This window comes from Cebus imitator, unplaced genomic scaffold, assembly GCF_001604975.1.
Source record: "Cebus imitator isolate Cc_AM_T3 unplaced genomic scaffold, Cebus_imitator-1.0 Scaffold46, whole genome shotgun sequence".
Classification (NCBI taxonomy): Eukaryota; Metazoa; Chordata; class Mammalia; order Primates; family Cebidae; genus Cebus; species Cebus imitator.
Genome location: NW_016107361.1, coordinates 2,331,604 through 2,346,617, shown reverse-complemented (window position 1 = coordinate 2,346,617; position 15,014 = coordinate 2,331,604). Strand labels below are relative to the sequence as shown.

The 15,014-nt window shown below is 36.3% G+C and overlaps 1 protein-coding gene across 1 annotated transcript in view; it reads left to right on the top strand.

Annotated features, from left to right (window-relative positions):
- The window catches only part of CAMK4 (calcium/calmodulin dependent protein kinase IV), a 260,577-nt gene that overhangs the window by 161,701 nt on the left and 83,862 nt on the right, over positions 1-15,014 (top strand). The window contains exon 6 of the mRNA XM_017527211.2: positions 8,556-8,628. Coding sequence (XP_017382700.1) covers positions 8,556-8,628 — 73 coding nt within the window. The remainder of the gene's footprint in view (positions 1-8,555; positions 8,629-15,014) is intronic.

Below are 15,014 nucleotides of genomic sequence, written 5' to 3'. Positions count from 1 at the left end.
GAACTTAATATTCTTTGGAAGGAAAATTCTTAGAAGAAGCACCAAAACAGACAACGATGACATCAATAAAATGAGAAGCTGTGATTGCAACTTATAAGGTAGTGGTAGATTTACACAGAGTACAGCAGATTTCATTTTAATATAATTTTGTATGTAACAGCATAGTGCTGTACTGGGAATCCCTTAAGACATGGTTCCTAAAACTTTATATTATTTGGGGCTTTTACTCTCTGTCGTTTGATCCTTCAGTGCACATTCCCTTCAGACCAATATCTTTCTCACATAAACCTAGTCATCTACAGTTATTACACAGCCATTTGAGGAAAAGCTGCAAGTGGTGGGCAGAGCAGTAGGGCTCCTAATCTATGTGCCAGGAAGTCTGGGGCCTCAGGATATGATCAGATTAGAGCTCTTCAGCTGCTGTGCGCGTGTTAACTGCCTGGATGGAGATGCGCTCAATTCAATTTGTGGCAATTAGTGTGACAGAAGCAAATGCACAAGAGTCATCTATTATAGCAGCTCCTTAGAGAGAAATAGGCATTGCCTGTAGTTTTTCATCCTATAATTTTTAAATGATGGGAGGAAAAACACACCAGCTGGGGAGAAAAGCACGGCACCAGCACACCGAGCAGTGGAAGTAAAAGGCAGAGTCATGGAGTAAGAGGGCCTGTTGAAGCCAGAGGGTTTCAGTGGAGGAGCTTGAGGAAATGCACCACCACCTTCTGTGCTTCCTTCCCAGATCTCGAGATGTCTGCTAGGCCCCCTGGCGGCTGAGGGCCTGTAGGAACTGGAGTCTTAGGGCAGCCTTTTGGATCAGTGTTGTGATTGAAATCATAGAAGACATTTTGTTTTGAGCTCTGAGCCCTCTGGCCTATCCCACAATGGATGACTGGGAAATTACATGCGTGGCACAGAGAGGCAAACCACATGGCCCAGGGCCTGTGACAATTATCTTAAAATGCTGGTAGCATCTGAACTGCTTCCTTATTATTTTTCAAAGCACGAAACAGAAATTAGTTTACTAAATCTGAAGAGAAATACAGCAATAACTATGTTTAAATATGAAAAAACAAAAATACCAGCCAAAATTATCCCTCTATTTTTATAGCTTTAAAACCCCTACAATGATTAAATATTTCGTTGCTTCTAAAACTTAGTCATGAGTATATTTCGTATGAAGCTATAAAACCTTGACTGTCTATCCACGGTTCAATTTCATTGGCAAGTTTTTTGAGACGCCAGCTAAATTGTACAAAGGAATTATTATGTGTCACTTCATGAAACAATTACTCAGTTTTACAGAATTTAAATTACTTTGAATTTGTTTAAAATAAGTTTTGTAAAAGATTCATGGTATTCCAACAATATCTAAAACCATGTAACTCTGAGTTTCTTCCTAAAGCTAGCAATAATCTTTTCACTTATTGCATTGTCCTCTGGGAAGCATCCACACAGCTGTTCTTCCCCTGGAGTCATGGCCAATATGCTTGTGATGGGAATCACTTCTGAGTCCAGTGCTTTTGTTCCCCGTGATAATGAACATGGACAAAAGTATTGTCCAAATATCTATGATCTGACATTTTTCTGACATCCATTCACTTGGCAATTGGTATTTAGTCCATAAATATTTACTGACTATGGGCAGTTCTTGCAACTGGGTTCTGTGAGTGATCCAAGCAACAGTCTAGTGAGAAAGCTAATAATTTTACCACAGAAAGCTTCAGACAAACATGTTTACTAATGTCATACACTGAAATTGAAAGAAATAAATTGCAAGCTTTTACTTTCCTTTGCCTGGTCAGTAACATCTTCACCTGTAATCACGTTCTAAGTTGTAAATCTCCATTTACAACTTGAGAAATTCATTGCTGTTGAACTTTTTAGTCAGCCATGGATAGCCTGGGTAGCAGCTCAACTTATAAAATATTTAAAATAGGATGTCTGAGTTCCAGAAACTAACCCTGTGACAGTCTGCTTAAAGTATCATCTGGGAACATAACTCCTTTTAGCAGCAGCTGCCTGGAAGAGAAGCAGTTGAAGGATGATGGGTGGCCAAGATACAGTATGTGGAGTTCACACTGAGATGAGGTGGGGAGGCACTTGTGTTTCGTACACTTGCCCCACACATCTACTCAGTGGGCACTGTTTCTCACTACAGAATTAATAAATCCCTGGATTGTTCAAACCCTACATAATGTACATTACATCTATGATAATGTTTTTTTGTTTGTAACTTTCTTTACTCCACCATCTGTGGTCTCATCTGGGGCAGAGCCCAAATCTAATTCTGTTTATATCGAGCGAGTACCTGGCTCACATTGGAAGTTAGGAATGTGAATTAATATCACCACCTTCTTCTTCAATACCTGTCCCTACCCCCAACTCCCACTATCCTGCATCTGGAAAATTTCTATACACCTTTCAGGTGTGAGCTGAGATATAGCTATTTCTGGAATCTTTTTCTCACCTTATGTGGCCTCCAGAATAGATTACCTGCATTTTCTTAGAGCTCTTAGTCCATTCTTGAATACCTCTATCATATAATCTACCACGCTGTGTTGAATGTTGTCTGTCTACTTATACAAACAGAAACCCCATGAGTGCAGAGGCCATGTCCAGTTCACTACAGAGTGGCCAGCACATAGCAGTCACTCCATAATACTTATTGAATAAATAAATGAACAGATATATCTGTTGGAATGCATCCCCTAATTAAATGATTTTACTAACTTAACACCTAGTAGAAAAATTAGTAAAGTTTCTATTAACTGTTCTTCATACACCTACTACTCCTCTCTCCCTCCTATCTGAACATAGCTCTCAAGAAAATTCACTCTTCCATCAAGTCAGGCCCTAGACATTCATACAAGAACATATTCTGAAACACAAGCACTATCTTAGTCCATTCAGGCTGATATAACAAAATCTCTTATACTCACTGGCTTATAAACAATGAAATTTATTTACCACAGTTCTGGAGGCTGGAAAGTCCAAGATAAATAGGTCAGCAGATTCGGTGTCTGGTGAGGGGCTGCTTTCTGATTCATGGATGGCACTTTCTAGCTGTGTCCCCACATGGTGAAAGGGGCAAAGAAGCTCTCTAGGGTCTCTTTCACAAAGGCATTAATCCCATTCATGAGGGTTCATCCTTCATGATAGAATCACCTCCCAAAGGCCCCACCTCCTAATGCCATCCACATTGGTGATTAGGTTTCAACATATGAATTTGGGGGAGACATAAACATTTAGCTCACAGTAGGTGCTTAACCCTAAGTTATACTCAAATGAAAATATAGAAGATATTTAGGCTGAAGCTTGAGACTATATAATAAACCAAAATATAGAGAGGAGATTCTAGTGGGTGAAGTACTGCCTTTCTGAAGAGCGATGATGCCTCTAAGAACTGTGTCTTTAATAGACACCTAGGGAAGACAGCTCATGCTTGTGGAAGTTGGCTCTGTTCAGTCACAAAGAGTGCCATTTGAATGAGTAGTGCCCCCTGGAAAACTACTGCAAAAGCAGCTGTGGTTAAAGCTCTAGTCTGGGTGAGTGACTATGGGGAAAATCCACACTGTTTTTTGCAGGCAAGGAGGTAATCGATTTTATTCTCTTCTGGAGATAATATAAGGTTGCAAGGAAATTTAACAGCTCTTCTGCTCCATCATCTTTATAACAACTCCTCTCTTTTAACAAGACTGTTAACAACTACCCTCTTTTAACAAGACTGTTAACAAGTCTTTTAACAAGAATGGAGAAAGCCAAGTTCCTGAGGCTCTAGGTACAGGCCACAGAGGAGACACTTAACTCTATCACATAGTACTTCTTTCCTCCATCCCTCATACTTAATTTTAAAATGTTCAGAAAGTATATCCCCAGAAAGTATTTCAATTAAATTTTTATAAGTAGACCATGTAACCTAATCATGAATTGGAAAATTTTATAGTTTTGTAAGTAAATATAGAAAAAATTATTTTCAAGAACAAATGAATAATCATTTTCTAAATATTGTAATCTGTTTTCTCCTTTTGTTTGACCTTAGTGCTGGTAAACTATCCAAAAAATAAAAGGATGATGAATTTGTGTTTCTTGCCAATGTTCTAAATAATGAAATAAGGAAAATAAGATAATTGAAATTTTTGCATCAATATTTTTTTCTGAATTTTAATAACTAAAACCACTGAGGTCTTTTCTTCTAATACATTTTTTATTTTTGACACATCTGTTTTGTTCTGCTTTTTTCTCACCCCATCCCCAATTTTAGAAACATTTTATAGATTTTAAATTCAACTTTTAATACCAGCTACTTTGAGAACTTAAAACTTCTTGTCACAACATTTAAATAAAATAGAAATCAAAGAAAAGTACTTTCTGAAAATATGCTATTTGAGGTACACTCCAAGAAAAATTTCTGTTTAAAATTGCAAACATCGTTGAACCTATCTCTTTTATGTTTGAATTGACCATTTTCAAACTTTGTGCCAGCTGAAGTCTCTTATGGAAGTTGTTAATCTACAGTGACATTAGAAATGTGTTTTCTCCTGAAATTCTGGAACATTAGACATAGCAACAAAGTTGTTTTTCAGTCTTCCAAAAACTCCTCATAAGACTAGAAAGCAATTTGATTGTTTTAAAAAATTAACAACTCACTGACAATATCTACAGCAAAACCAGGTGACAGGGTATCTCCATGAAGCCTACCATATGAGTCAGTGAGGACCAACTGATGACAACAGGAAGAGCCATGTGGAATTTTCACCTCTACACAAGGAAGCAAGGGAAGCAAAAAGACAAATGAGAGACCCCGAGTATGCAAACACTCAAGTCTCCCAAATTTTCTAGTTATTTAAAAGAAGGATAGGTCAATACAAAAAGAGAAACTGAAATTGGGAGAGATTTTTGCCACCCAAATTTCTGAAAAGTACAAGGGGTGCACCTGCAGTAAGGTCTGAAAAGTGAATACAATGTCAAGGCCTTGTGTACTCTGGAAATGAAAATCTAAAGCCCCTTGGGGAAAAAGGTTCTACATGTAGGTAAAACTGCTGGGAAGATAATCCAAATTGATCAGTATAGAGACGGTAAAGGTCAGTGAATGAAGTCCCAGGGGAGGGGAAGAAATCTCAGGAAGTATGAGGGCATATTTTTGAATGCTTCGTGTACATAACCAGAAAGTTAAGAGCCATGAAACTGGAAAAGATATCCTGACCTATTACTCTGTCAAAAGGTTAAGTAAACCCATTTGGCTTAAAAATGGACAGCAACAGAAAAGGATGTCCATTAATTCCAATAGAGAATGATCATGGGACATGGATGGAGCTAGAGGTCAATAGGGGAGAGACAATAAGGAGCAGAATAAAGTTTCTTTAGGCAGTTAAAGCATCTCAGGAAGAAACTCCCACAAAAAACACGCAAATAAGACAATGTTAAAAAATAAGCTAAAAATAAGAGAACTGTAGAACAACAATATAAATCAAAGGTAGAAAAATCCTTACATATGTATAATTGCACACCTCAAAGAAGAAAACCATGGAAGAAAATGAATAGAGAACATTCTACTTCAAGAAAATATTCCTGAAATTTAAAAAGAATGATAAAAACACTCTAAATTGAAAGATTATGCCACAAATCTGAATAACTCAACCTAGAACAGCCACATTTCTCATAAAACATGTCTTAAAGTCTTTAAATTAAAACAAAAATTCTTTGCCCACATTCATGCAAAAAGAGCAAGTCAATTATTTAGAGAAAATCAGACTGCTGTCAGATTTTCTGAAAATCACATCTTGTATCATAAGAAAATTGTCACCTACTTAAGATAATGAGGCTTCCTTTCCTCACTCCTATTACTTTGAAATAATATTCTTTTGCTTCTTGCTAATTATATAGCAATCAAGAAGTTTATCTTTTTTCAAGCTATTTTTTGATGGCTGTATATTGTATCTGTATTGTAAGTTCATACTAGCTGGATTGATAGTATGTTAGTTCATTCTCACATGCTGTAAAGAACTACCTGAGACTGGGTGATTTATAAAGAAAAGATGTTTAGTTGACTCTCAGTTCTGCATGGCTGGAAAGGTCTCAGAAAACTTATCATCATGGCAGAAGGTGAAAGGGAGGCAAGCCACATCTTCCCATGGCAGAGCAGGAGAGAGCACAAAAAGGGAAGTTCCACATGCTTTTGAACCATGAGATCTCATGAGAACTCACTCACAGTCATGAAAATGGCAAGGGAGAAATTCATCCCCATGATCCAATGACTTCCCACCAGGCCCCTCCTCCAATTTGACATGAGATTTGGGTGGGGACACAAATCCAAAAAACCCAAATCATATCCGCTAGTTAATGTCAATATTGCTAAGAGTACAGAACAAACCAAAAAAGAGGAAACTAATGTTCAAGACATTAGAACAAAAATACAAACACTCCTAAATGTAAAAGAAAATTAAAATTAAAGAGGAAAATAAAATGGACTACATAGTAAAACATATATAATACATTTAATACATATTAATATGATGTTATTGTTTGTCTAAGAAATGAGGAAATATGAACATATGTACATATATATATCTTTTAATTTTTTAATTGAAGGATAAAATGTAAAATTAGAAAAATACTATCTGCCACTAAGAAGAAATTGTACTTCTAGGAGACAATGACTTATTCCAGGTCTAAGGCAACAAATGTACAAAATAAGCCTAAAGTATGTTATTATACTGGTTAGAAAAAGAACCACCAAAGACTTCAAAAGCCAACTTGCATAGCCTACTACTGACCCAGGAACGGCTAGAGCAGATTGAAACATATCAAACATGGTTAAATTCATACTTTCAAAATGATACCAATAAATGAACAAAAACACTAATAGGTCATTGAAAATGTTGGTGAATGAACTCATTATTTTGAAAAGTGGTAAGTTACAAAACTAATAATTTATCCCTTCTTTCCTAAAAGAATTGTATTATTAGAAAATTTTTAGCTAACAAGAAGCAATGAGAGATTTTACCAACTTGAAACTGCTAACATGACTTGATGGATCTAGGCATTGATCATTACCATTAACAACATGAAATGGAGCATAATTGAACATGTGTCTTCTGTGAAAATACACAATATTGCCTATAAAGTGTATTTGCTAAAAATTCAACCTTCATCTAATCAAGATCCTAACACTATCCATTAATAAAAAATAGAGAGGGCAGAGAAATAGCTCCAACGATATCAAGGCTGTAGAATGAAATGTAATCCTCTAGAATCAAATGTGATTCTATCCCCTTGATGTCTTTGGAGCTATTTCTCTGCCCTATTTTTTTTTTTTTTTTATTAATAGATAGTGCTGGGGTCTTGATTAGATTCAGATCGAATAAAGAAAATGTACATATACACCATGGAATACTATCCAGCCATATAAAAGGAATGAGATCATGTTCTTTACAGGACATGGATGGAACTGGAGGCCATTTTTCTTACCAAACTAATGCAGGAACAGAAAACCAAATACCGCATGTTCTCACTTATAAGTGTGAGCTAAGTAATGAGCATACATGGATACACAGAGAGGAACAACACACACTGAAGCCAATAGGAGGGTGGAGAGTGGGAAGAAGGAGAGAGAAGATCAGGAAAAATAATTTACGGGTACTAGGCTTAATACCTGAGTGATGAAATAATCTGTAAAACAAAGCACAGTGACACAAGTTGACCTATGTAACAAACTTGCTCATGTACCGCCAAACTTAAATGGTTTTACAAAAAAAGAATCACATTGTCAAACAGGGAAACTCTCAAGAACAAGTGACCAGCTTTCAGAAAAGAAACATTGCAAAAATGAAACAGCGATGGAGAAGGGAAGGATGAAGGAAGAGAAAGAGGGTTGAGGGAGAAGAGAGAGATAGAAAAAAAAACTACAAGTTAAAAGAGAATAAGAGATACCCCAACCAGTCAAGTTTCATGTACCTTATTTGGATACTGAGTCAAACAAACAAAATTTAACATGTCTCAGACAATTGGAAATTTGAAACACTGCGTATTTGATAATATTAAGGAATTATTATAGGTATGATATTGGTATTATGACTATGATTTTTAGAAGGTCCCTTATCTTTTAGAAATACCTCCTTAAATATTTAGAAATGAAATTATATAATGTCAGATGCTTGCTTTCACATAATGAAGAAGGAGAAGAAGTAATTAAGCAGATAAAACTGTTCGTGAATTTTTAGTTAAAGCTACCTGACAATTACATGGGGGTGTTTCATTGTATAATATTTACTGGGGTATGTTTAGAATGATTTGCAATACAAAGTTTAAAGCAGACAAAGTGTTTTATCCTCAAATGTGATGGATAGTTCAAGCCAAGGAAAAATAAAATCATTTCATTTTCCGAGGTAAACTCAAAATATTTTTAGAGTGTCACGTTGTAGAAATCTTTCCCATGATAGTAGCGTAGCTTGTTTCAATTGTTTACATAGACCATCTGTAACATTAATTTACTTCTTTTAATATCCACTCTTCTGAATGAATGTGCTTGAGAAGCATTTCCTTTCTTTTTTTTCCAGGATTGTGGAAAAGGGATATTACAGTGAGCGAGATGCTGCAGATGCTGTTAAACAAATCCTGGAGGCAGTCGCTGTAAGTACAAAGTAACAGCAATGGTATAACTCTTAGTCACTATTTCTTCCTTTTACAGAATCATTATTTCAGAAATGCATATGTGTGATAAGCCACACATTTTACAGCACAAAGGTGTGAAATATTTATTAGAAAATATGTGGAGTAAGCCGCGCACGGTGGCTTGACCCTGTAATCTCAGCACTTTGGGAGGCTGAGGCAGGCAGATTACTTGAAGTCAGGAGTTCAAGACCAGCCTTGCCAATGTGCTGAAATGCCGTCTCTAATGAAAATTTAGAAATTGGCTGGCAGTGGTAGCACACACCTGTAATTCCAGCTACTTCGGAGGCTGAGGCACAAGAATTGCTTGAACTTAGGAGATGGAGGTTGCGGTGAGCTAAGATCATGCCACTACACTCCAGCCTTGGCAACAGAGAGAGACTGCCTCTCAAAAAAAATGTATGGAATAAACTGATATTTTCTATTGATTAATCAAAGTCTGAAAGATGCAGTCCTGTATATAATGCCACAAGTGTGTTAAATTAATTTCTATTCTGTTATTATGAGACAAAATGAGATTTTGGTGCCTTTAGTTGTTCTTTAACTCTTTCTTTCTCAATTCTTGAGTTTGTTTCTTCATTGCTTTTGTTGTGTTTTAATTTGGTAGAGATGTGGAGGAAGGTTGAATGTGATATAGACCTTGGAGCATAGAGATTATTAAATTTTCTTTCAAGACAAGAAATGAGTGAATTAGAAATAAAAAATGTAGCAGCTTTTTTCAAGAAATAAATATAAGTTAATATTTTAATTTGGAATACAAGTTTTGTAAGTTAATGGTGGAATTAAATGCATACACGTTTACAAAAATATATACTGTTGAGAAGCTCTTTTGGATTGTACTAAGCAGGTAATATTTGCTTGTATAAAACAGACTCGATTGGCTAAAAGCTTCCCATATATTTAATGGTGTCTAATATGTGCTGGAACACTTTGGTGATTCATTTATTGAATATAAAACCAGAACAAATTATTTGTTGAACAATTAAGACAGGGCCCAAGGAGTGGTGATATTTATCAGGATCCGTTAAAGAGACAAATCTATAAAATTTATCCAGAATTGAGGTATACTCCATTATTTGGAGTTAGTTATTTAACTAAAATCATTATTTAATACCTTGAGAAATCAGCCACAGTGACAGAAGCACAGGTCCTATGAGTTTTACCCACAGCAAAAGCAGGAAGCAGGGAAGTAAAGAGAAAAGGAGGGAGAGAGGAGGAAAGAAAGGAGGGAGGAAGGGAGGACTCTGATATCTAACTAGCTTATGTACCAGTGATGAAAAGGTTTTCCTTTTCATCATTGAAAACCTTTGTATAAGACTTCTAGAAATAGCCAATCAAACCAAATCTGTTATTAAGCTACCAACACCAACTTTAATTGGCTTTATAGCCCAGTTCTTCCAAATTATTTCTTCCCATAAAAGTGTTTTGATCTTTTTGCTACAGTGAGGGATGAAAAGTTTGAAATGGTATTGAATAAAACCTGGAGAGGATGCCAAAACAGCTCCTGATTATATGAATATTGAATATCAAATTCATCTTCTCACTGTACCCAAATAGCCACCCCATTTCAGATTTTTATCACACACGACACATTTACTAATTCTGGTTGCCTAGGTTTGCACACTAGGGAATGGGTTTCAAGTCTTCCATTTCCTTCTCTTACATAGACCTTTCCAATTTCAGTTGAAGCTTTCTTCAAATGTGCGTAAACTTAATCCTGTTCTCAATCATTCTATGACTATTGCTGGCATGCTTTAAAAAAAAAAGCACTTATTATTGCTTATAATTCCTATTCTTTTTTTTTTTTAACAGAGTCTTGCTCTGTCACCCAGCTGGAGCGCAGTCGCTTGATCTCAGCTCACTGCAACCTCCACCTCCGGGGTTGAAGCAATTCTCCTTGCCTCAGCCTCCCAAGTAGCTGGGACTACAGGCATGCACTACCATGCCCAGCTAATTTTTGTATAAAGTAGAGGTGGGGTTTCACCATGTCAGCCAGGCAGGTCTCAAATTCCAGACCTCTGGAAATCTGCCCGCCTCAAGCTCCCAAGGTGTTGGGATAACAGGTGTGAGCCATCGCACCCAGTCACAATTCCTGTTCTTAAATATATAAGTCTAGAATCATCTCTTGCAATCACTTTTTATTTTGTTACTTCTCCATTTAATAATGGCAGTTTTTATAGTAGAATGATTTATAATCCTTTGGGTATATACACAGTAATGGAATTGCTGGGTCAAATGGTATTTCTGGTTCTAGATCCTTGAGGAATTGCCACAACTGTCTTCCACAATTGTTGAACCAATTTACACTCCCACCAACAGTGTAAAAGCATTCCTATTTCTCCATATCCTCTCCAGCATCTGTTGTTTCCTGACTTTTTAATGATTGGCATTCTAACTGGCATGAGATGGTATCTCATTGTGGTTTTGATTTGCATTTCTCTAATGACCAGTGATGATGAGCTTTTTTTCATATGTTGTTTGGCCATATAAATGTTTTCTTTTGAGAAGTGTCTGTTCATATCCTTAACCCACTTTTTGACTTTTTTTCTTGTAAATTTAAGTTTTTTTCTTGTAAATTTGTAGATCCTGGATATTAGCCCTTTGTCAGATGGATAGATTGTAAAATTTTCTCCCCTATCCTGTACTATAAAGACACATGCACATGTATCTTTATTGCAGCACTGTTAACAATAGCAGACTTGAGGCTAACTTAAATGCCCATCAGTGATGGACTGGATAAATAAAATGTGGCACATATATACTATGGGATGCAGCTCTGAAAAAGGATGAGTTCATGTCCTTTTCAGGGACATGGATGAAGCTAGAAACCATCATTCTCAGCAAACTAACACAGGAACAGAAAACCAAACACCACATGTTCTCACTTGTAAGTGAGAGTTGAACAATGAGAACACATGGTCACAGGGAGGGGAACATCACACACAGGGACTTGTCAGGGTCTGGGAGGATAGGGGAGTGGTAGCATTAGGAGAAATACCTAATGTAGATGACAGGTTGATGGGTGCAGCAAACCACCATGGCACATGTATACCTATGTAAAAAACCTGCACATTGTGCATGTGTATCCCAGAACTTAAAGTATAATAAATAAATTAATAAAATAATAATAATAATAATAGTGGCAGGTTTATACTTTTCTTAAATATCTATTTTAAAACCTCATTTCTTGTTATTATACATAATAAATTATTCAAGTCAAGTTACTGGCCATAGCCCACTATCACTTTACCTGAATCAGTCAGGCAGCTGGTATAGTAGTTAAGAATACTTTGGCAATGAGACAGAGCTAGGTTCGGTTTTTAGCTGTGTGAACTTGGACATATCGCTAAATATCTTTGAGCCTCAGTTTTCTCTTGTAAAATAGGCATGGCAGTTAACCTGACGGGATGATGGAAAAGAGTAAATGAGTTAACTTATGGAAATCATAGCAATGTTCATGAAAGAGCTAAAAGAGGATAAGCCACTTCATACTCAGTACATTTGTTTAAAGATTTATTAGATGTTGTAGATGTATGCAGATATACCTGCACCCCAGCTAAGTGCTAAAAAAAAAATTGTGTAATATACTCATTGATCTACATGCTGATTGCACAGGAGAAAAGTTCAGTAACCTTACATGTACTTTTCTATTTGTATGTTATACCAATAGAAAGTTTGAAAAGGAATTGTGCTGAAATTTTAGCATGTGTATATAGTTACAACAGGTAATAAATCCTCAAGTCAGTGTGGTATGTGTGTGTTTGCAATTTACCCAACTGGATTCATGTACTTTTTCATGTTTCTAGTTCTATCACATACTTTTGTCTAACAGACAGATTTCTTTTTTCCTTTCTGGGAGAGTAGCACGTTATTCTCTGATGTCACATGAGACAGTGGGTAGAGAATGTGACAATGAGGGAGAGGGACATGTGCCCCCCAGTCTACCACTCTCCTCTTTTTATGCTATTCTACTGACAAAACATTTGAAAATGAAGTAATCTTCAAAATAATTTTTCTGAGTGATCTTCGGTTGCTTCTCTCTATACAAGTGACAGAATGTATACAATCAGGAAGGGTGTACTATAAGGCTGCAGAGGTGTGTGAAGCCAGCCAGCACCCTGGACAGTGGTCAGAACTCTTTTCTTCCCCACTGCTGCTTTTTTTCTCATCACCTGCTTCTCTCTATTCCCTTCCAACCAATATTCTCTACTGCTTAGATTCACAATGTGACATATGGTCAACCTAACCATCCTGCTTTAGCATATTAAAGTAAAAACTCAAATCCGACTCAAAATGAACACGAATATCACTTCATCTTAATTCAGAATTTTAGAACAGAAGCTACACGTGGCTCAACTTGAGTCAGGCTTCCTTCCCTAGTCCAGTCAGCTGTGGATGGGGTGTGAATTGTGCAGTATAAATGTGGCTGGTCAGGACTGGAGATAAGGGAGGTTGTCCTAAAGGAAAGGCAGTTGTTTCCTTTGAACTAGGCTGCCACACCAAAATGCATACCTTTTTCTACTATCTGTTCTTGTGCTTTTTTTTTTTTTTTTTTGCTTTTACTATTGCTTCATGTGTCTCTTCATTCCTGAATTTTCATTGCATCCTAGATGCAGTTTTGAATGACAGTCTGTTGTTTGTCGCTAAACCATAATTTCACTTGGAATGTGATTTCATTTTGGCGGAAGCCCTACTTGTTTATCATGTAGGCATTAACTTTTCTATGACCAAATTTAGTCACTCCTCACATTCCCACATTTCCGTCTTTGTAATTCAAGCTGTCTGTTTTCAGTAGGTGTATATTCCTGATTCTCTCATTCACTGATAACAGGAAAAAAACTTTTATAAGGCTCCCTCCATCTTCTTCATCTTGATAAATGGCACTACCATTCAGCCATTGCTTGCTAAAACCTAGAATTTACCTCACATCAAAATAATCCCAAATAATAATCAAAGCTGCAGTCAGTATATCTCCAAATTATAACCCAAATTTGGCAATTTTTCTTCATCTTCACTAAGCCATAGCCCTAGTTTCAGTATGCATAATCTCTTACTCAGACTGCTACAAAACCTACTTCCAGTCCATTCCCCTCACATCAGCCAGTTACTATTTAAATCATAAATCAATTATCTGTTTTCTGTGCTTACACCAGCAATGGCATCCCATCGAAAGTAAAATCAAAAGGCCTCAATATATCCTAGGATGTCCTGTAGATTCAGGTTCCTTCTCAATGTTCCAACATCACTACCTACACTATGAGCTACACTAGCCTTGTTTTCTGACCCTCCAAAGGTGTCAGTTAATTCCCATTACAGAGTAGTTGTCATTCCCCTGCCTGGAGCCCTCTTTCTTTACATCTTTCTATAGCTTACTCCTCTACTTCTTTCAGGTCTCTGCAGAAGTGCCACTTCTCCAGGGAGACCTTCCCTGACCACTCTACCTAAAATAATAACCACCAATACCTCGCCAATTCATCTTCATTTCTGTTACCATGTGGTATTTTCTTTTTGCACTTATAATTATTTAAAATTGAACAGTATTTTGTCTGTTTCATGTTTATTATCTCTGCATAAAAGTAGGAATTTTGTGCTCTTGGCTTTTATGTTCCCAGAGTCCAAATAGTACCTGATAAAGTAGGAGCTCAGTAAACACTGAATAAAATGTAAATGAAATAAAAAGTAAATGAAAATTGATGAAAACATGAAGAAAGAGCTGTCATTCTATATTTCGTCTTTCTGGATGATGAGACATGTGCTTAACATCTTTACTATAATTTTTGTACTAATTTCATAGGAGATATAGTTTTATAACTTACTTCTATGAGTGAGATTCTTTTTCTGTTTCCTTACTACCATTTCATTCTTTCCTGTCATTCAAAACTCACCTTTTTCAGTAGGTTCTTTCTTTGATTTCATTCATTCAGATCAGCTCTTCATTCTTAAGGCTTATCACAGTGGGAATGCTCAATTTAGTAATACCTCATGTAGCTGACTAGGAAAGTTGCTTATTCAATTAGTGAAAAATAGATGTTCTCAGCATCAAGATTTTCCACCTCTTAGAGTTATACCCACTAACAAATAAAAGAGTTCAAGCACGGATATTCCAAATAGGTGTGCCCCACATAAAACAGAAGGATAAGAGTTTCTAGAACTCTGACTTAGATCTGCAAAGATAAATTAATTAATTTATAACTAATTCTACATTTAAAAAGAAATTGATGGGGGTTTTCTTTGTCACTACATTCCAGTTTAGGAGCTAAGCTAACACATTCAAGTCAAATGCTCCTTGAAAGAAAATTTGTAAAAATCAGATTTTCTCTGATTACTGCAATTAAGGGTTAACTTAA